General features: G+C 58.1%; 2 protein-coding genes across 2 annotated transcripts; both read left to right on the top strand.

Moving 5' to 3' along the window:
- Positions 1 to 1,667: 1,667 nt before the first annotated feature.
- On the top strand, positions 1,668 to 13,527 carry VOLCADRAFT_108314 (uncharacterized protein; the record flags this gene model as incomplete). The annotated part of the gene is made up of 23 exons (XM_002958739.1): positions 1,668 to 1,735; positions 1,809 to 1,904; positions 2,175 to 2,231; positions 2,944 to 3,124; positions 3,290 to 3,471; positions 3,976 to 4,165; positions 4,496 to 4,532; positions 4,993 to 5,058; positions 5,110 to 5,172; positions 5,566 to 5,810; positions 6,076 to 6,261; positions 6,764 to 6,866; positions 7,242 to 7,281; positions 7,383 to 7,420; positions 7,476 to 7,806; positions 8,658 to 8,866; positions 9,171 to 9,328; positions 10,524 to 10,590; positions 10,845 to 10,942; positions 11,482 to 11,634; positions 11,912 to 12,013; positions 12,556 to 12,724; positions 13,385 to 13,527. The coding sequence occupies 23 exons, from the start codon at positions 1,668 to 1,670 to the stop codon at positions 13,525 to 13,527; spliced, it is 2,982 nt and encodes a 993-aa protein (XP_002958785.1).
- A 2,169-nt stretch (positions 13,528 to 15,696) lies between these two features.
- Positions 15,697 to 20,094, top strand: VOLCADRAFT_100090 (uncharacterized protein; the record flags this gene model as incomplete). Its single annotated transcript, XM_002958738.1, has 7 exons — positions 15,697 to 16,349; positions 16,670 to 16,765; positions 17,312 to 17,407; positions 17,708 to 17,803; positions 18,774 to 18,902; positions 19,611 to 19,730; positions 19,974 to 20,094. The coding sequence occupies 7 exons, from the start codon at positions 15,697 to 15,699 to the stop codon at positions 20,092 to 20,094; spliced, it is 1,311 nt and encodes a 436-aa protein (XP_002958784.1).
- Between the last annotated feature and the right edge of the window lie 952 nt (positions 20,095 to 21,046).

Raw genomic sequence — 21,046 nt, 5'->3', positions numbered from 1 at the left:
GTAGCGGGGCGTGGGGTGTGACCCCGCCCTGGAGCGCGGGAGGGGGTGAGGAAGTCTCATCTCCCTATGGGAAGACACACACACACACATATCACACGTACACACACGCACACCGACTGACAGACTGACTGTCAGACTGACTGACGGGAAGGCAGTGTTGAGCTCCAGGAGGCCGAGTCCCGGGAAGATACAGGAGCGCCTTAGCTCTTAGCTCTTGTGAGACACACACACACACACAGAGAACACACTGCCACGCCGGATACCGCAATATTATCAACCCCGACTGGCTCCAGTTCTTCCCGCAGATGCCTTCCTCATCTTTCACACACTGCATACAGCATACTACTGCAGGAATCCCTCCCCATTCAAAGACAAACCCCCAGCCCACCAAACAGGTCGATGACGGCGCTGTGTGATAACGCGAGAGGACTGTGTAACGGGAGTTTTTCGAGCGGGCCCCACCCCCACGGGAATGTAGAAACCCCCATTCACATTTCCCTACTCCACTGCTGCCCTGCTGCTGCCCCTGCTGCTGTCGGACTGCTGTCGGACTGCTGTCGGACTGCTGTCAGCCGGCGGGCTACTTCGCTATCTCCAGGTGAGAGGGGGTGGTGGGAAGGAGGAGGAGGGGCTTCCGCGACCTCCTGCAGCGAGTGCCTAGCTAGAGCGCGCGCACTCGCCTTCTTCTTGTTGCCCAACTTTTGAGTTGCTTTCTTGTGCGCCGCCATTTCCTGTGTGAAATCAACCAACAAACGGGTCCTGAGCTAGGAGGTAGCTGAAGTCCATGCCGGAGGGGTAATAATATGAACACGGCACACACACACAAGGATACTTTGTTCGCTGGCCAGGTGAGATTAGACAAAATTAGATTAGACAAAATGATTAAGCTGAGCAGGCTGGTGAAGATATTGGTATGCAACTGTAGCAGATATGGGATGTCGGGGGTTGGGGGGAAGTTGTTTTCTTCGGGAACAGGTTATGGTACTGCAGATATGTCGTTTCGGCTTACCCGTTTATGTCGCTGTAAGAGCTGCCCTCGCGTCTCGAGGCCCTTTGAATCTCCCCCTTCATCGTCAGTGTCGGCATCCGCTCCATCCGCCCTGTCGATAGGTTTGTCCTCTGGCGTAGCCGCGACGGGTTGTGTGGCCTTTTGCGCGGTGGCCTGCCCTGGCGCGGCGGCGGGTTTGGGTGCCGACGTGCTGGGCTGCTCAGTAGTAGCATCTGCTGCTTCATCATCTGAGCCGTTATGCTTGTGCACTCCCTTCAGGAAGCCCTTCATCCCTTTGCGTCCCATGTCGTTCAGGCAGCTTCCGTAACAACCCAAAGATCGGCAGTATGATGATTGCAAGCCTTCCTGATGACAGGAGGTGGGTTGCTTATGCACAAACAATATTGGGCTTGGACTCAGTTTGCTCAAAACATGCTTGCTTGCGCCCGTTTCCCGTACAATTGAAATTTTGGTTGCCCCATAGTCGTTTTACCCGCAAACGTGGACCACGGAGGCTATCTATAAGTCAGTATGGATCAGTTATCAAAATATAACTGCTTAGCTATCACGACCCTGGACCGCTAGGATCCATGCTTCAACCATTATGTTACGGATGAGCTCCGTCGTTTCGACCCGCATTAACCTTTGGTTTTTATACAAATAAACTAAAGAACTGAAAATGGTATTTGCATCCGAGGCAGCAGTGGTTATAAAGGGTCGTGATGGTCGGACAGTCCTGCTCCAGAGGTGAGTTATGTATACGTTTGCAAACACCAAAAATATACCTCAACTATCACACCTTACCCCCGTGCTGCTGCAGCCGGGGCATGGACTTCCAGGTTGCAAGCCTTGCAGCCGGTGAAGCCATAGCAGCACTGCAAGCAGCTGCACAAGGATCTGAGCCCTTGGATATCCTGTAAGTGACACTATTCACACCCCGTGAAGGGCCCGGTCACGTCGGGCCCCCGTCCCTCTGTAAATACCGTCCCCCTCCCAGGGTATAGCCTCCTCGATCAACATCGTTAGCCATTCGCAGCTGATAACCCCGGCTTAACACCCATGTATGCACCCACATCTTACATGCACTCATGCATAGGACGTTTGGGGAAAGCTTCACCCCAAAACCCATCGCGTTCGCGCCTTTTGCTGTACCAACGTATCCTGTACGGCACACATGCCGCTGCAGGTCCAATACACAGGCGATGCCGCTGCTAAGTGGCAGAGTGGGGGTCATGCGCCACAAGTGAGTACTACGGGGCAGCATAGGAAGTATGGGGTCGGATTAGGTCGGTACTAGGGCGACCCGGAACAAGTCCAGACGCACGAGTGAGGCGCTGCTTCGCATGCAGATGATCTTGTCGGACCTCATGTGCATGGAGGAGATGGCTGAAAAACGGACCCCCCTTGCGCTGAACAGCGCAGCCAGCAGGCGTTACATTGCGGCTCTACAACTGTGATGACAACAACCGCCGCCGTATTGCTGCGTCGGGCGGTACTGGTTCCGAACGCCTGATCCCATTTTTCCGCAACACGTAGAATTTTTCGAGCTTGCCACCACCTTGCTTACAAGGCGCATGAGCCTCGGCCATGAGTCAGCTACTGCTGTGCCGCCTCTGTGTATGCGTTTCCCCCGCCCACCCCCCTCTCAAGCTCCACAGGTTTACACGATAACATCACTCTACGCAAGTTTTCAAAATGTGTCACAGCTTCCTCATACTCACCAGTGCGCCCTCCCCACACCTCCAGAGTGACGACCTCCTTACCTCCCTGCCCCCAGGCTCCCTCCCGCCCTCTTCGGTGTTGGGGGACGTCAGCGGTCGATGCTTTGCAATATTCCTACCGCGTTTAATTATTTCCGTAGTGCGTAGTGCGGCGTAGTATACTTTCCTCCCTCCCGGCCTCTCACCGCTGCCCCCGCCTCTCCCCCCTTCGGTGCATCACTTGTCTGTCCTCAGTTTGGCGGTCACCTACCGAGTGGCCGGCGGCCTGGTGGTCCTGCTTGTGACCGCCCCCACGACCAACGTGTTCAGTTGTGTGGAGCTGCTCAACAGCGCGGTGAGGGTGGTGGCGGCGGGGCCGGCAGACGGCAAGGCCGCGGACCTGACACCCGAGCGGCTGCAACGGAGGTTCGGCCAGGTAGGGGAGGTGGGGAAAGGAGGGTTAAATTGTAACCGTGGCTGCACAACCCCCTACGTTACCCCCCTGTCCACACCCACACCCACACACCGATGATTGTGCACTGACGATTGTGCACTGACGTCGCCGCGATTTGCACACCGTCCCGCTGTTTACCCGCCCCAGGTGTATCTGGCGGTGGACGCGCTGCTGTCTAGTGGCGGGGTGTTGGAGGCCAATGCCGCTTTGGGTCGGGCCATATCCACCCTGGAGCAACTGCATGACAAGGGCGGCAAGACCACAACACCGGATGCGCCCAAAACGCCGCCCCAGCAGAAGCAGCAACGGTCCGGGCGCCTCACGCGGAGGTAGGGATGGAGGAGAGGGGCTTGGACCACCGGCTGTGGCTGGGTGGGAGTGTCCTGCTTACGAGGACGGGAGAAGGTGTGGGGACCATGGGGGGTGCCGTCGTAGCGCTGTGTTGGACGGAAACACGGCTCTTAAGGCCGGGCGTGTGGGTCGGGAGAGTCGAGTAATTGCTGGGAGCCACCGGCCAGCCAGGCGGCGGGGATGCTGCAGGACACGCGCCCTGCATCTCCGCTCCGCGACATACAGCCTCCGTGTACCATACCGGCTGAGAAGAGAGAGAGGCGATGAAGGAGTGCCATTCCTCGCCGCCAGCTGACTGCGAACTGTCCGCCGTCCGGCTCGATCCGAGTTATTCGGGATGCTAACAACCCGAAACATTCGGCTTCGTGGCTTTCCGCGTGGCTTTCGGTGGCGGTCGTTTGGGCGTTGCTCCTTGCTCCAGCATTGTTGCTGCTGCTGCCGCCGCCGCTTTACTGCTTCTGCCACTTTGTATCGCATTGCAGGACGCTCCAGGGTGTGATCGACCAGTTGGCGATGCTGTCCTTCGACGCCCAGTCAGCCATGCAGGGCGTGCATCCCCGGCCGGGATTCCAGCTGCCCGATGCGACAGCAACAACAACAACGATGATGACTGCCGGGCCCACGAGGGCAGCAGCGCCGGCGGCCGCTGGGCTGGATCCCGTCGCGCCCCAGGTGGGGTGCGGGAAGGTTGAGGACAGAAAAGTGCGCCGCTACATCGTGCGTGCTTGTAACCGGGGCCCTCGACGGGGAGGGGTCGTGGAAAGCATGGCCACAAACCTGTCGTCATATTTGTCGAGAATGTGGCGGAATGTTAGGGTGCGATGACGATCCCCGCTGTCTCTATCCGTGCAAGCACATCGCAGCGCTTTGGCGCACCAAGACATTTGTATGTCTGTCGCCTCCGCTGGGCCCCCACCTCGCCTCTCAGCCGCACGTGTGCCCCCGTGTTGCTGTGCGGTCACCTCGCGCTGTGCCCACCTGCCCCGTGTCTCCCGCTTGTAGGGAGCTGGCAAAGGCCCGGCGGCGTCCCTGGAGCTGGGTAAGTTGGATGAGTGGATATCGCCGGGATATGGGGGTGAGGAGGGGTACCTCTGGAAACGGCAGCAGTGCGTGTCCGCCTTCCAGGGCATTCATGCATCCAACTTAAGTGCGCGTCCTCGCCTTTTTTTACTGGTTCCCGCTGGTGGATGCTGCGAATTGGGTAGCGGATCGCCTATCCACTCGGCCACTCAAGCAACCGCACGCGCGCAGAGCTGCATGCGATACCATGCATGTATTAGAATGACTGATGTTGTATGGGTGTGGTTAAAAGCCCAAGGCACAGCGCCGTCACATGCACGTCGTCCTGCTCCTGGATGCCAAGCATGCGCCACAGCGCACAACGGCAACAGCGCCTTCACCTTTTTTCTTGTGGCGATTACTGATCACACCTTCGGGAAGTCCTGTAAAACCTCCGCACCTGAGAATCGTTTTTCGGGGGACCCCTGGCAACCTCGCAGACGACGATTTCTTCGGTCTTGGCGGCAAGAAGAAGGACGAAGCAGCCCGGCCCAAGCTGCCGCCGGGTGCGGACCCCAACGACCCCTTCGCCGCCTCGGACCTCTTCTCCCCCTCAGTAGTCACAGCTGGGGAAAAGAAGGAAGCGGCGACGGCGGCGGCAGCGAAGAAAGACGCGGCGGGTGAGACGCGTAGGACATTTCCGCATACATTGCCACGGACCAACGTACGCGTGCCCTTTACATGGGTGGTCATGGATACGTGTTGTGTGTATGTGAAATTGCATGTGGAGATGCGGCTCCCCGCCAAAAACATACAACCCTAAACAAATGCGCCGTCGCTAGGGTTCTCTCCGCCCTCAGTCGTAAGCCGGTAGTCGAGTCTGGATTGCGGTGGCCCCGCGCACCTCACCTCACCTCACCTCAACCTTAGTGATGCCGCCAGACGCCACAGCCCACACCCGGTCTGACGGCTGGCTGCAAGTCGCCTCACCGCTGAACAGACATATCCTTCACGTCCTGCTTTGCTTTTTTCACACGTCGTTCCAACGTGAACGTGGAAAATGCGCCTGGCAGGATTCGAGGACAACGCCTTTGGCGACGCGGCCTTTACAGCTCCTGTAGCCGCCGCCGCCGCCAGCGCCCCTGCCGTCGCTGTCCCAGCGCCTCTGGTCCCTTCCGAGCCGGTGTTGCGACTGGCGGAGGTTTGGCGCGGGGAGGCCGCTGGAGGGCGGCTGGTGCGGGCGGGTCTGTCAGGTCGTGTGGAGTGGGTTTCCGAGGCAGCCAAGTCCAAGGTGCACACGGTGCAGTTTATGCTCCAGGTAGGTCGCGGGGGGTTACGGGGTGCGGAGAGGCGACATTAGCATGGCCGCTGTTGGATGGTGGAGGGTGGCTAGATTAGCGGCATACGGGTGGATTGACGACGTCATACTGCGATTGATTCGAGGGCATTTGGACACTAGGGCCGGGTTAGGGGTTTTTCTAGAGGGTTGCGGTCCGGGTTCTGTCGTCATTCTGTCACATCCGTCCCTCCTCCTCCCTCCCCTGCCCCCCGCCTCCCACTCCGCCCCCTCCATGTTGGCCCAGGTTCCCGAGGCCTCCGGCGCGCAGCTGGCTGCCGCTCTGACCACCGCTCGCCGCCACCCCGACTGCTGCAAGCCTGGACTCGCTGGCGGTACCCTGGTGGCGGATGGCATCCAGGCCAAGAAGCACCGGGGGAGCCCGGTGCTGTGCTACCACCTGCCGCCAGTGGCGACACAGCCGCCCGTCCAGGTGCGGTGTGAATCTACCGCGTGTGTGGGGTGTGTGTTTGTTGGGGGCTGTGTTTGATGGGTGTGTGGAGTGGGTTTGTGGGGTTTGTGGGGTGCGGGTGTGTGTGCGAGGAGTTAGAAGTTTTAGGAGGCCTTGGAGGCGGGCAGGGCGAGGCATGCCCGGAGGTGCGAGCCCTGCGTTCTTCGATGAGTCTGGAGAGCTACGAGTCATAAGTTACAAGCTCCGCATTAGTGGGGGGGGCCGTAAAAGCTGGCCTTGAGTAGGGACAGATGAGCTATACCTAACACGACGGGATGCGGCTTAGCCAGGGCCTTACGCATGGAGATGGCCAGAGCGGCCGGCTTACCGCCACTACCATCACCTCGTTATCCGTTGGCTCTCCACCCTTCCCCACGCGCGCATCCACGGCTCGCTGATGAGGCCTCACTCATCCTCATCCTCACTCCCTCCTCAATCCTACTCCCCCTCTGTTCGTGGCTCGTGTTTCCTCCCTCCTTTGTAGGTCCAGCTGGGCGCCTCTCTGCAGGCTATGCAGGATGGGCGGCACCTGGTCACCCTGGGCCTACACTACGCAGTTAGTCCGCGAGTGGCGAAGCGCACCGCGGGTACGTCTGGAGAAGGGCGCGGTGGACTGGCTGGGTGAAAGTGCGCGGCGTGTGGGGCTCCGGGGGGTCTAACTTACCTGGTGTTGGATGCCGGCGGGGACATATATACAGGGACCCTTTTGGCCCTGTGTTTACTTGCAGTCTGTCTTTCCTTACCTTTCCGTTGTACCTCGTCGTCCTCGTGCTGCCGTGTTTTCCTGCCGGCTGTTTTCCTGCCGTGGTAGAGCGGTGCCTCCGGATGGCACTGCTGCTGGTGCGGAAGAGGGACGGGGGGTGCGTGGGGACCGGGGCGTCGTATGGCGGTGCACTTGCAGTCGAACCTCAAGGTTGGGATGGAAACCGGCTGCTCCCTTCCGCAATGCGGTCGCGTGCCAGATGTCCTCTGGAGCCATGTGTGCGCAGTAGTGCTGCTGCCGTGAGCTTGTGGATACACCCCTTGGGCACCAGGCCCGTGCGGTGGTGTGTACGTGCGAGGGATCCCCGACATCGCTCTCCTGACGCACATGCATGCCGCAGCACACGCACGCATGCGGACTTCATGTCGATTATCGTTTGTGAGTATTGAACGTTGACATGTGTGTTCCCTCCGTTATGGACGCATGGATGCAGATGTGGTGGTGGAGGTTTCGGTGCCGGCGCTGCTGGAGCACCCGCTACGTGCAAGCCCGCCGGGCGCTGTGTTCGACGCCAAAGCGCGGGTGCTCCGGTGGCAGCATGCGGGGCCTGTGACGTGTCTGGACAACAGCGGCACCGGAACGCAGCCGTTCGTTGCGTCGTTTGTTGTCGGGGAAGCGGTGGCGGACGAGACCGCGCTAACGGCCGCGCTTACGCGGCTGAGCGCGAGGATGTCGCTGCGCGGCGCTGACGGATCTGGTACCTTGAGTGGCGCGGCGCTTGCACAAGGCGTGGTGGAAATGGAGCTGACCCCGGCATTGAGCGGGTGGCGTGCGGACTGTACGGCAGCGCTGTAACCGAAACCAGACTGCCGTGATACAACTAGCAGACGGAACCTGGAACGAGTGTCTACACAAGGGTGTTTGTTCAACGCTGATACGCGTAAAGGTGTAACCGGTACATATCATGTAAATGTACACATATGGTCTCAGTGCCAGAAGCAGAGAGCATCAAGTCCCTTTAACTCTGCTGTAACTGATGATGCCTGTAAAATCTGACATATCTAAAAACTCAACCGCATTCTAAACCTCACAAGATACCGCGCTTCATATTTGCCTTTGAAAATGCCGGCTCCGAGGAAACTGTCACCGCAATCTGTGTGGGACAGCAGCGCTGTCCTTCAGGCCTTTCAAGAAGAAGGCGTCAAGCCAGTTCATGCAGTTCGTATGTGGGGGTAGGTGTCGTCGACCGTTGGTTGCGGCCGCCGTTGGAATCGCGTGCGGTATGAGAAAGTTTAGTCCACTTTCAGCGCTGTGAAAGGGTTCCTTAAAACAGAAATCTTGAAGATGACATTGTCAGCAAAATCTCGTGCCCGAAACTTCGCATGGTGTGGTCCAGCTTCCAGGAACATATTGCCTATTGTTAACCAGGCGTATAGATTGCCATTTGGCACGAGGAAGCGTTGCTTAGCAGGACCACAAAGTCGCGAATGCCCTCCCTTTTTACCCTCCCATCCTCCCACGTCCAACTGCATAACAGAGGAGGCTCTCACCACGCGCGTCGGACATCATCGATGGGTTAGGCTCCCGGTTTCCTTCCTCTCACGTGAGCCTCGACACCATCCCCTGAGTCCACCTCACCCCCTCCCTTTCCTTCCCCTTCCTTTTCCCGCTTTAGGCACCTGATCCGCCACCCGGAAAGCTCCTGGCACGATGTCCCCGACATGCCCAAAGCCGCACTGGCGCTCCTGGACAAGTACTTCACCAAATTTACGACGCGGGTGCTCAAGTGCCAGACCAGCAGCGACTCGACCACCACTAAGCTGCTGGTGGAGCTGCAGGACGGGATGCAGGTGGAGGCAGTCGTCATGACTTACGACTCACCAAGTGAGATCGAATGCCGTGTCGATGTGTGTCGTCATAATGTGATTTAGGAGGAAAAGGAGTCTGGATTGAAAAACGAGATCCGGGGGCCCCTGATTTCGATTCCCCAAGCAGCCACACACAGCTCTCCGACCCACGCCTCATCACGTATCTGCACACCCAATGGCTGCCCATCCCTGCTTCTCCGCCTTCGCCGCTAATTACCCGTCTCGCGTTCTCCTCTCGTGGCGGTGTCCCGTCGCCGCCTTCCCCTCCTTGACTCAGTGCATAGAAGCCTTACCACATCTCCCCCTTGGCGGTGTGTCAGGTCGTGACCCGCAGCTGATGGGCTCCAACGGGCCCGAGGCGGACCCTCACCTCCCGGTGGACCATCGCCAGCAGCCCGGGGAGGAGGAGCAGGAGGAGGAGGAGGACAAGCAGCGGAAGGGGGAGCAGACGGGTCCATGCGGGGAACAGCAGCCGCAGGTTGCGGAGGAGCAGGGGGAGGAGCAGGAGCCGCGATGGGATGGGAGGGGGAACTGCGGGCAAGGTGTTTGCGAAAGCAAGGACGAGTCATGCGAGCGCGGCACCCCGGAGCGGGACGGAGAGTGCTGCTGCCATCATGCGGGGGGAGGCGGCAGTAGCGGCAACGAGAACGGTAACTGTAACGGAAGCTATGCTGGTAGTGGCAGTAGCAGCAACAGCAGCAGCAGCGCTTCGAAGGAGGTTAAGGGGGAGGCGGCGCCGTCCCAAGAGCCACCTGGGTCATCAGCATCATCAGCATCAGGGATCGACTCGACTGCTATAATAACGTCTGTGACAGCAGCAGCAGCAGCAGAATCGGCGGCCTCCCGGTCGCGGAAGCGGTCCACGTTGTGTGTGTCCTCCCAAGTGGGCTGCCAAATGGGTTGCACGTTCTGCGCCACAGGTGGGGGTGGGGTGGGGTGGGGGCGACGGATAAAGTGGAGGAGCTGGCAGGGAGTGGAGGACGTAGAGAAACTACGCATTGGGAAAGGGTGGGGAATGGCCTGCAAGAAGCAAAAGATGTTATTAAAGGAGTACCGACGCCAATACTCACCAACTGCCGGCTTGGGTTGGCTGGAAGAAGGCTAGCTGGGGCGCCCTGGACCCCCCCACCCGCTCGCTTGCCCCCTGGGTGCTGTTCGTGTCTAGTGCCTAGGCAGGGAGCGATGTGGCTATACCCGGATACGTCTGGATGGAAGGGAGTTGCAAGTGAGACGAGTGAGACCAGGTTTTGCGCTACCTGATACGGAACTGGTGTCCATCAGAGGGCACCGCTGCTAGGACGTACCCACCGTGGTGGTGACTGCGGTGCTGAGAGGGCCGTGTGGTGCTGGCTGGCTTTGGCTGGCTTGCGTTTGTGTGGAGGGTCTGGTGGAAGGGCGCCTGCTAGGGGGGGAGGTGGGAGGGAGCTCGTGACCTGCTGAAGAGGGAGGGGGGTGCCCGTTCTGATTGAGGAGGCCGGCAGGACTTCTCCTGCGCTGAGGGAGCGAAGGGGAGGGGGAAAACGGGAGGGGTAGAAGCTGCCGACCGTGCTAACTCCCCAATGCTCCACAGCTATCCGTGCTGTATTGAATTGCTTGGCTGCCAGACCTCTACTGACGGTTTCTTATAGTCCCACCACAACCACCACCACCACCACCACCTCCTCCTCCACAAGGAGATGAAAGTGGTCATGGTGTGGGCCGGGTTGCCTGTAGCGGCCTTGGGGGCGGGCGAGTGGGTGGGTGAGCCATGCAGCTGCTGTCCAGGATGGCCGCTCCTTGGGGCCGTTGGTCTCGATGTCATGGTGCTGATGAACGCCAAGATGCAGACGCACAGACAGACCTAAACAGCAGCTACCGGGGCTGGACACATACATGGCTACGTGGCGAGGTACCTCTCGCACAGAGCAAGTCCTCCATAACCTCTCTCTCTCCCCCCCCCACTTCATCCCCATCCCACGCGCACGGATGTGGACGTGTGCGGCTGTTGTCTGCAGGCACCATGGGCCTGAAGGGCAACCTGAACGCGGGGGAGATAGTGGAGCAGCTCATGCACGCCCGGGCAGTGACACCGATACGGAACATCGTCTTCATGGTGGGGACTGGGGGAGGGGGGGGGACGGGGGGGGGGACGGGGGGGAGGGACCCTGGGAGCTGCTCACAGTGCAGCGCACAGCGCGGTCATCCATTCCTCGGGTCGCTTTGCAATGGCTCCTAACAGCTCCGCACCATACATTGTCAAGAAACTGGGGGGCGGGGCCGCACTGCCGTAGTGTCCAGTGTCATGTCCCCCCCCCCGGTTTCCCACACCCCGTGTGGCTCTTTGCGGCGGCCTCTTGGAGCTCCAGGGAAGAACCCTTGGCGCCTGCCTTGCATCGCATGATAGGGTTCCCACTCCCCCGGAGGCTGGGTCCTCCTCCCTCTCGTCCTTGGTCATCCCAAACCCGACCCCGGAGGGAGATGTGTGTGTGTGCGCGTGTGCATGTGTGTATCGGTGAGGCAACTTCTTGGTGCCCGTGGTGTAACTTGAGTTCCCGGACTACGGATCCCCTCCCTGGTGTTCGTTCACCCCTTCCCCCCTCTTCCCCCTCACCCTCTTTCCCTTCACCCTCTCCTTTACCCCCTCCCAAACAGGGCATGGGTGAGCCCCTGAATAACTACGAGGCCGTCAGGTCGGCGGTGGCCATGATGACGGACTCGCGGTTTTTCGGACTCCGGCGGCGCCACGTGACGGTGTCCACAGTGGGGGTCGTACCTCGGATCAAGCAGCTGGCACAGGACCTGCCGGTGGGGGACACAGGGGGGGAGGGAGAGGGGGAAAGTGGGAAGGGTGGCACGGTATGTCCATTATGTGATTGTCGCCGATCCAGCCCTTCACCTCCCCTTCCCTCCCAACACTTCCCCCTCCGCTTCCCTCTTTTCTTCTTGAGCTCTCCCCGCATGGAACCAACAGCGTTTGGGTCGTGTGTGTTTTGGCGGTGCGGTTCCTCTTAACCCCTCTAACCCGGCTATCCCTCCCGCTGCCCCCCTTCCCTCCCTCTCTTCCCTTCCCCTGACCTCTCAGGGGGTCAGTCTGGCTCTCTCCCTCCACGCCCCGACTCAAGAGCTCCGAGCCAAGATCGTCCCCTCAGCCCGGGCCTACAAGCTGCCCGTCCTGATGGACGCGGTGCGGGCCTACCAGTCCAGCAGCTGTCAGAAGGTGTTTTACGAGTACGTCATGTTGGCAGGGGTGAATGACGGACTGGAGCAGGCCCACCAGCTGGGGCAGCTGCTGCAGGCGCGTGGGAGTGGGAGCGGGGAGCGGAGGGATGGGGGGGTCCTGTAGCTGGTGGGGAGGGGGGAGCGTGGGTGGAGAAGGCGGAAAGGGATGGGCGGTGAGGGGTTGTGGGAGGACCTGTGAGGCGGGGAGGTGGGACAGGGGAGGATGAGGAAGCTCCGGTGGTAAGAAAGGGTGTCGTAAGGAAGGTGGGAAGGTGGGTCGAACCAGGTGAGGACTCTTCCTCCGTTCCCCATCTTGCCGACCTCTTGTCGGGCCCTTTGGTACTTCTCCCCACTCACCCTTTAACCATGAGGTTACTCCTCTCCGCCCGCTCCTTCCCTCATGCCTGCACGGAATACCCTCTTCCCCCCATATGCATACGCTCGTGCAACTCGTTTGGTTGTTTTCACTTCCCCCCCCCTAACACACAAACACCGCTTCCCGCGCAGGGTGACGATGTGGTGATCAACCTGATCCCCTGGAACCCCATCTACCAGCCCGAGGGGCCCTTCTTCAACGCCCCTGCGGAGGGCAGTGTGGCGGCCTTCCAGGGCGTGCTGAGGCACACGTACGGGCTGCACACCACCATACGACAGGAGATGGGGCAAGATATCTCGGGTGAGCAATAGCAGTGTAGTGTAGCAGCTGAACATAGTGCGGCAAACACATCGTCTACGAATACACACTAAGGCGCTCCGCCAGCATCGTATGAGGCCTTTTCAGCTGCTACACAAGCAGCAGCAGCAGGGAGCGGTGTGTGTATGTGGGGGGGGGATGGGGGGGGGAAAGACGAACCACGAACGAGTGAAGCTGCTGCCAGGGCAAGAGTGTACCAGAAGTGGTAGGGAGGGGGGGATGTGCGGCCTTGTTAGGTTAGCAAGGCCGTGTAGAAGAGATGTCTGTGCGTGGGGGAAGAAGAGGTGCGGACAGGTCTCGCCGCCGGTGTAGCGCGTCGACTGCGTTTGCACGTGCTGTGCTGCTCGGCTTGATGATGGCAGAAGAGGGACGGGAACATACATACATACATACATACATACATACATACATACATATATATACATACATATATACATACATATATACATACATATATATACATACATGTCAACACAAACACCATACCCTGTGGTACCTGCTGGCCCCACACTCACCCCCACACGGGGCGTCCGCCGTGCACAGGGATGTGACGCCTTCATCCCAACCCTAATCGCATCCTGCTCCGTGTTTTCACCCTGAAAGCACCCCTACACCCTCTTGCTCCTCCCCACCGCTCTCCAGGTGCATGTGGTCAGCTGGTGATTGAGAGCGGCGGTGCTGGTGGGGGTGGTGGAGGCGGCAATGGGGGCTGTAGTCGGGAGGCGGGGGGTACCCGGGACATTGAGGACGCAGTACGGAAGGCCGGCCTGAGGCCCGTGGCTTAGTCGACTGAGGCCAGCTAGCAGCGCCAGCGGTAGCAGATAGAGAAGGGGTGGGTGACGGGGAGCAACCCCGTTGTTGTGGGGTGCGGGTCTTGGCTGCGGCCGTAGCTGCTGCTGTCGTGCTTGTACTCTCTGCAAACGTGATGCGAAGTGCTGATGGTGAATGATGTCCGTAGCGCTGTGCTACGACTAGACTGCCCATACTGGTGTGGCGGTGGCAGGTGGGCAGGTAGGTAGGTAGGTAGTTGGCCCCACTGTATTGCTCCCCCCTGGCTGCCCTTTCCCAACTGCCGTACGCATGTACTGCTCAACTACAGTGTTGAATGCATGGATGTCTGTGTACCCTAGTGTGGGGGGGGTGTTTGAGAGCTACGGGTGAAGGATGGCGCGGGGGGCTCGACATCCGACCTGCCGCTAGATGCTGCCATGCACAGCGCTTCCCCCGGGTCATGTGCACATCCCGGACTTGCCGACTCACTAGCTGTTGCAATCTAGGTTGCATTGATGTGAGCTGAGCTTGTGACGTGGTGAAGCCTACCCAGCTGTTACTTCAGCCTGAGGGGTCCCAGGCCCAAGGCGCAATTACGCACAATTACGCGGTCGAAACCCAAGCTCATTTCTTGTTACTATACTCCGCAGCTGGTGCATCATCTCCGTGGTCTTGCTAACAGGTTCCCTTCTTGGTAATAGCATCAAAACAAATGCTTCTTTCCATTATTCGGAATCTCCTTGGCATACTCCTGTACGAATTCTTCTAGTCAGCCAAAAGGGTGAGCCCGTCAAGATGCAATGCAAGAAACCACAGCAGCAGTGGGCAGACCGCCAACAGAGGTTCGGCGTCTCGGCTGCGGCCCGCCAAATTCTCGGAGCACCTCTCTTAACTGTGACCACCCGGCACAGTACTGTGTCACTACCGGTGGTCGCTACTGAAAAAGCATTAAGCTGTCAGACCTGACGGGCTTCGAGCACTTAGTAAAATGTGCGATCCCTGCATACACAGAGTACGACATGCGGCCTCGTACACGGCACTGCCACGGAACCCGACAGCTGCATGCCAGGTCTCTGCAGTTCACCATCACTATCAGCGCGTCTGCGTACAGTTCTAGATGCATTCAATGCACAGCTTTTGAACGCCCAGGCCGTGAAGGCGCTTGAGCCGCCTACGTGGTATGCAGGGCGGGACTTCGCGCACCAACTATACACATTCATCAAGCAAGCGTGTTCACCCAATAACACCCCAGAAAGCAAATGATTGCTAGCGTCCTAAAGCGGTATAAGGTAACCAGTATTCGGGGTTCTATTTTTGACCGTTTTCGGTTACATGCCGTTACCTGAACATTCGGTATGCTGTGGGTTTATTCGCCGATTATTCGGCGAACTCCAATTTAATGTCTTTTCCTTGTCTCAAACTTTTCCACCTGTTTTGTGTGAAGTTGTGCATGGCAAGTCGTTTCGCTGGTGCGAATTACTTTAGCTTCGGAGCTGGACGTCCTTCCATGCGTAATATTATGACAAAAAGTCTCCAGGTTTTCTGAATTTCTGCCATAGATATGTGCAATCCTCTAGGTTGCTGCATATGAATGCCATGCCGGGCAGCGGTGCAAGTCGAGACGCGCCAGGAACGCGCTCGCTGAAAAGCTTTCGGCCAGTAGCTAACTGTCCTAACGGCCTTTTACCCATCCATCGCGATGAACCAATCACCCGCCGGCCAGAGCCATATACAGAACCACATACCTTATGGCGTAAACAGTAGTTTTACGGTTTCTTCCCAAGCGTGCATAGATGGTTAGAAGATGCAGTCGCAGGCTTTGCTTTTGCACCATCAAGGCTCCTGTCGCAACGCCCAATAATTTCCCGGTTAGTTCCCAGATCCGAGCTAGATCGAGCAAACTGCGGTCCATCCTGGATTTTACTGGACCCGACCGAGGATCCGTGCTATCCAGCGGCTTAAAGAGAAGTGTTTTGTGCGATCTAGATAAACACATTCGTGCATCAGCTGGAAAAGGCGGCGTAAGTGAGTACTGCTTTCAGTTCAACCCGGCCACCATCCGGCCGAGACAATGGACCCCGCATATCATACCCCTCTGTACGATGCGTTCAGAGGCGTGGCATTTGCGCTGTTATCGTTGTAGGTGCTGAAATTTTGTTAAAGTGCCCCGCTGAACGCCAGAAATGGCCAAGAAGGCGGCAAAGCGAATAAAGGCGAATGTGAAGGCGAAGCTAGCGGAGGAGCAGGCGGAGGAAGAGGATCAAGCGGAGGCGGAGGCGCAGGCGGAGGGACAGGGGGAGGGGCAGGCGGTGAAGCAAGCTGCGAAGCCTCAGGGGAAGCAAGCGGAGAAGCAGGCCACGAAGCAACCGGAGGGACCGGTTGAAGGACAAGCGGCGAAGAAGACGGAAGGGCAGGCGGCAAAGAAAGCGGAGGACGAAGCCCAGATGCAGGCGGCGATGCAGGTGAAGGAGCAGGCGGAAAAGCAGGCTGTGGGACCGGCGGAAAAGCAGGTGAAGGAGCAGGCGGAAAAGCAGGCTGTGGGACAGGCGGAAAAGCAGGTGAAGGAGCAGGCGGAAAAGCAGGCTGTGGGACAGGCGGAAAAGCAGGTGAAGGAGCAGGCGGAAAAGCAGGCTGTGGGACAGGCGGCGATGCAGGTGAAGGAGAAGGCGGAAAAGCAGGTGAAGGAGCAGACGGAAAAGCAGGTGAAGGAGCAGACGGAGAAGCAGGCTGTGGGACAGGCGGAAAAGCAGGAAAAGCTGACAACTGTAGACAAGTTGAACATGCAGGCCCAGCAAAGCCAGGACGTCGTCACCGCGCTGAGGGAATCGGTGAAGCGGTGGGTGGGACATGAGGGCGGTGGTCTGAGGGGTGGCCTGTGTACTTCACAGCGAATATCAACTCCGCGGGTCAGGGGGTTTATCCCTGGTCGCTGGGGGTCGTCAGGATCCCTCGTGGCGCCGGGGAGAGCCACGAGCGCAGTTAAGGTTCGAGGCAAATCGTCAATCTTGCCAATAACGAGGCTTACCACCAACAAAGACTTCGCGACCTCCGTGGGATCCCACGACCTATTGTTACCGCGTTGCTGAAAGCATTAGCGTTCGTACGGCGTATGTTGTACGTACATCATATTGCCGCACCGTACATTCGTGTCTGCAGGTATGCTGACGAGCAGCGCTCGGCCTTGGAGACGATGAGTTCGCAGGTGCTACGGAGCCAAGGGGCTGTCCAGGTGGCACAGGAGTCGATTCAGCGGTGAGGTGGGACATGTGGGCGATGTGGGAGAGATTTGGGGTGACTGGTGGATTGCGGGTTTGTGTGCTGTTAGGGGTTTCGGTTGGGGATCGGGGAGGTTAGGGGTTGGTGGTTATCAGTTGGTTTTCATTCGTGCATGGCGCGTTAATACCTGGATGGTATCTGAAGCCCATAATTCCATCGCCCGAACACTAACAGTGCTAATGCTAATGTTTTTATTTGATAAACTAGTAAACGCTGAGATATATATTCTAAACTTGCCTTCTTTTCTTGTTATTGTAGTAACATGTTGCGAGGTAGGTTTCCGGAGCATCCAAAACTTCACCTTCGGTTCGAATTCCCAAGCTGCGCTTCTGCGTCCTGAAGCGTCTGTGGGACAGTATCTCTAGCAAACCGTTAGGCCCAGCTGCCAGGTGCTGATGGAAACGGTTCCGCGGAGTGGAGATATTTCTGTAGCCTGTAGCAAAAGCACGTGTGTTTTCGGTCTCCAATACATGTCGTACATAACACGTCACATGGCCACTGTTATGTTACATTTGTCCTCAGGTACGCTGAGGAGCAGCGCTCAGCCCTGGAGAAACTGATTGCGCGGGTGCATGAGAGCCAGGAGGCCGCAAAGGGGCTGCGGGAGTCCGTGAAGGGGTAGGTGGGCGGGGCCGGCGTGCAGCGCAGTGCAGTGGGTGGCGGAATGGCGCATTCAGAGGAGAATATTTACAGACCATTTACAGCAGGTGCATGATTATATATATGTATATACCTTATATTATATTATTTACCATTTTATGATATGTAGAATATAATAATTATTATACCTATTTGACTTGAGCACGGCCAAATGCTTTGGAGCGGCCAAACGACATCAAACAGCGAAAACCTGCGGAACGCTATGCTGTTGTACGTGACGTATCGTACACATCTGCCTGCCCCCATGTTCGTCCTCAGGTACGCGGAGGAGCATCGCGCAGCCTTGGGCAAGTTGAACGCTCAGGCCCATAAGAGCGAGGAGGCCATACGTAATCTGCGGGGATCGATAAAGCGGTAGGTGGGTGTGTAGGGTGGCGTAGCGGTGGCCTTCCAAAGGCTGCGCGACTGTTCGAGGTGGGGAGACGGGGTTTTGGTCTGGACAGGTGGGTAGGGTTTTATGGGAATGGGATTTTAAAAATATTCCCCAGCATACGCGGGGTGTTGGGGAATTTGGCCATGTTGAATTGTTATAGAGTGGGAGATTTCTGGGCCATTTGAACACATTGTCATTTCTACGATTTATCATGCCATACAGCACCATCCATCATTACCACACTTTTTTGGCCATGTGAATGGAAGTTTTTGGAGGTTGGCGGTCGATAATACATCATCAGTAATCGTGTTATGCATCAGCCACAACTGCTAAGGCGTGTATGTATGTATGTTGTTACAGGGTGGTTAACTTCGCCAGCGGCCCCTTTCCCGGGCAGTCCCTGCTCTCCCCTGCTAGAGGGGCACCCTAATCCGTCACCCCATCCGACTTCAGAATGTATTCGTTGGGTTCGGCAACTCACCACCAGCATCCAACCAAATCTAGCGGATCAACGGCGCATCAACTTAGTTCCTGGTCAGCTCGCAAGTTATGTATTAAGGGGGCGGGGGTTAGGGAGGTTGTATGTGGGTTGCCCCTGATGATGACCCCCCTTATTTGCACCTCCCGCCTCCCACCTCCGGCTTGGGGGTTGATTACGTTGTTTTGGAGCTTGCTGGGCTCCGGCTGCGGCGGGGGTTGGGTGTCCGGGCGCGGGCCGCGTTTTGAGGATTTCATGGGGGTACGGGCGTAGTAGTTGTTGGTTGGTGGGCGGGTTGAGGCAGCTGTTGACTAGCTACGACGTAATAGTTGCGTTGGTCCCTAACGCACCCCCCTCTGCATGGGTCTGCAGACGGGGGTAACCCCCGTGTGTGCAATCTCCCTCTCCCTACAGTCGACACCACTACAGCCGCGACACCGCCGCGCGCGTGCCCGCATTATATTCGCGCACAGGTACGAGGCGGAGCAGGCGGCAAAGGAGGCGAAACAGGCGGAGGAGCATCGCGCGGCGGTGGGAAAGCTGATTGCCAAGGTCCACAAGAGTGAGGAGGCCGCACGTCATCTGCGGGTGACTATGAAGCGGTAGGTGGGTGTGTGGGGTGGTGTGGTTTGGGGAGCTTGGGATAGTAGGGGGAGGGTTATGGAACGGGTAGCAGTGGTGGTGGTGCTGCTGCTGATAACGATGATGATACGAGTTTGGGGGCGAGAAACTGGTCGAGGACTTCTGACTGGGCCTTAAGTGAACGGTTCAGGGTTCGTTTGTCAGGCGCACTCCTTCGTTCATATCGGGTCGCACCCCCCCCAGCATAGCGCACCAAAATGTGGTCAGCGGGCGGGCGGGTGGGGGCACCGGTACGGGGGGGGGTCTTTCTGTGGGAGGGAAGGAGGTCGAGCAGCTCTGCTGCCTGTAAGGTTTTAGAGTAGGAATGCGCGGTGGGTGAATGATGTAGCTGGCCCTGTCTGTTCCTGTGTGCTATGCTATTTCAGCACACTGAGTACTGAGAGTGACAAGCACATTATTGTGTGTTTGTGTATCAGTACGTGTGTCTGACACACCACCTTTGATGGGAAGTTGCACGTTACCCTCCAAAGGTGTAACCTGGCGGCCCACAGGGCGGCCGGGATGAGGGGGAGGCCCAAGGGCCAAGGGCCGAGAGCTGTCCAAAATAGATAGATATATCATGAGAACGCGCAAGAAAAACTATCATCCTGTCGCTCAAAATGAAATGGAATAATTTTTTTATTATAATACGTAGTCGTCCGCATGTCGTCCGCATTATTTGTGCACAGGTACGAGACGGAGCAGGCTGCGAAGCAGGTGAAGCAGGCGAAGGAGTATCGCGCAATGCTGGAGAAGCTGAGTTTGCAAGTCCATCAGGCCCAGGAGGCTGCCAGACGTGTGAGGGGAAGGTCAGCGGACACAGCGTTGCCGTTTCTCCTGACGGGCGCCGCGGCTCTCCTGGGAGGTGTTTACTTGGCGTATGAAAGCGGCGAGAGGACGGAGGAAGGGGGGCCCGGAGGGGAGGCGGTGCGAAGATGAGGGCGGACAGGTAGGGGGTGAGGAAGTGGAGGAGGCGCAGGAGGGCGGCGGCGCCGCACCAATCAGACAGACAGACACAAAGCTTGCGCATTCCCTGTCTGGATGTGTTTCAGGCACGTGTACGACGCACCGTTTGGAATTGCCGGGGGAATTGCAGGGGAAACGGGAGTGCACATAGACTTGACATCAGGACGCGCAGAGTCGTTCTTTGCAAAGTATTTCTCAATTACCTGAAGGAGGGACGACATTACATGCAGTCCGTCTATGCAGTCAGAGCGCAGGGTAGAGAGCTAGAGAGGCAGGGAGGGGCGGAGGAGGGAGGGAGGGGACATCGCTAGTGAGGAGCTAATTCGCGCAGTAAATCGGTGGATGCAGTCATAGCATAGGTCTGGAAGGACCAAGGACGACTTCCGCAACCTCCTCGCCAGCTCTCTTAGCAGAGCTGGTAGGCTGCCACCTATATTATATTACCACCTGGCCCTGCACGCTGTTGTGGGGCTCGCACACTGGTGCCGTCGGCGGTTGAAGCTCATCTGGTGGCGGCTACGGCCACGACCACAGCTACACTGGAGGGCAGCTGTGGTAACCGGGCACCTGTGTGCGTCCCTGGACAGATTTGGATTTCGGGATCATCTGGATCAGTGAACACGGACATCTCAGCCAGCCGAGCCGCCGGGCTGCCGCAGCAGAGCCTACCCGCGGGCGACCAGAGGCAGCAGATGGCTGGGGGATATTTACAAGGTGGTGAGGCAGGTGGCCGCAATGAAAGGTTGATTTGGTCAATAATGAGCACAGTTTGCGCAGGCAGCCGGTCTGCATGCGTGGGGGGCTTGTGGGCGGGTGGTGTAGATGCCGCCGGGGATGGAGGGCTGGGCGCTTTGCAGTCGTCGCCACATGCGTGGAAAGGTTTGGTAATGGTGTTGTCGTCCTCCCTTTCCCGCCTATAGCTTTGTATTCTAGGGTATGCGCTTTGTGTGTGTGTGTGTGTGTGCGTGCGTGTGTGTGTGTTCCTACGATAGGTTGAACAAGCCACGACGCGAAGCAGTAGGAGCCAGTTAGCTCAGAGGTGTGCATTATAAGGGTTAGATCCGAATTGGGGAACGGGGTCACGGGAATGCGGACAGCGGGGATGGTCTGCGGGGCTCGCTGGGAGATCCGGACTGCGGGGTGGGTTACCGCAGTACAA

The sequence above is a fragment of the Volvox carteri genome, assembly GCF_000143455.1.
Source record: "Volvox carteri f. nagariensis unplaced genomic scaffold VOLCAscaffold_104, whole genome shotgun sequence".
In the NCBI taxonomy this organism is placed as follows: Eukaryota; Viridiplantae; Chlorophyta; class Chlorophyceae; order Chlamydomonadales; family Volvocaceae; genus Volvox; species Volvox carteri.
Note: the sequence above shows the minus strand (reverse complement) of the source record. Positions and strands in the feature narration are given on the sequence as shown.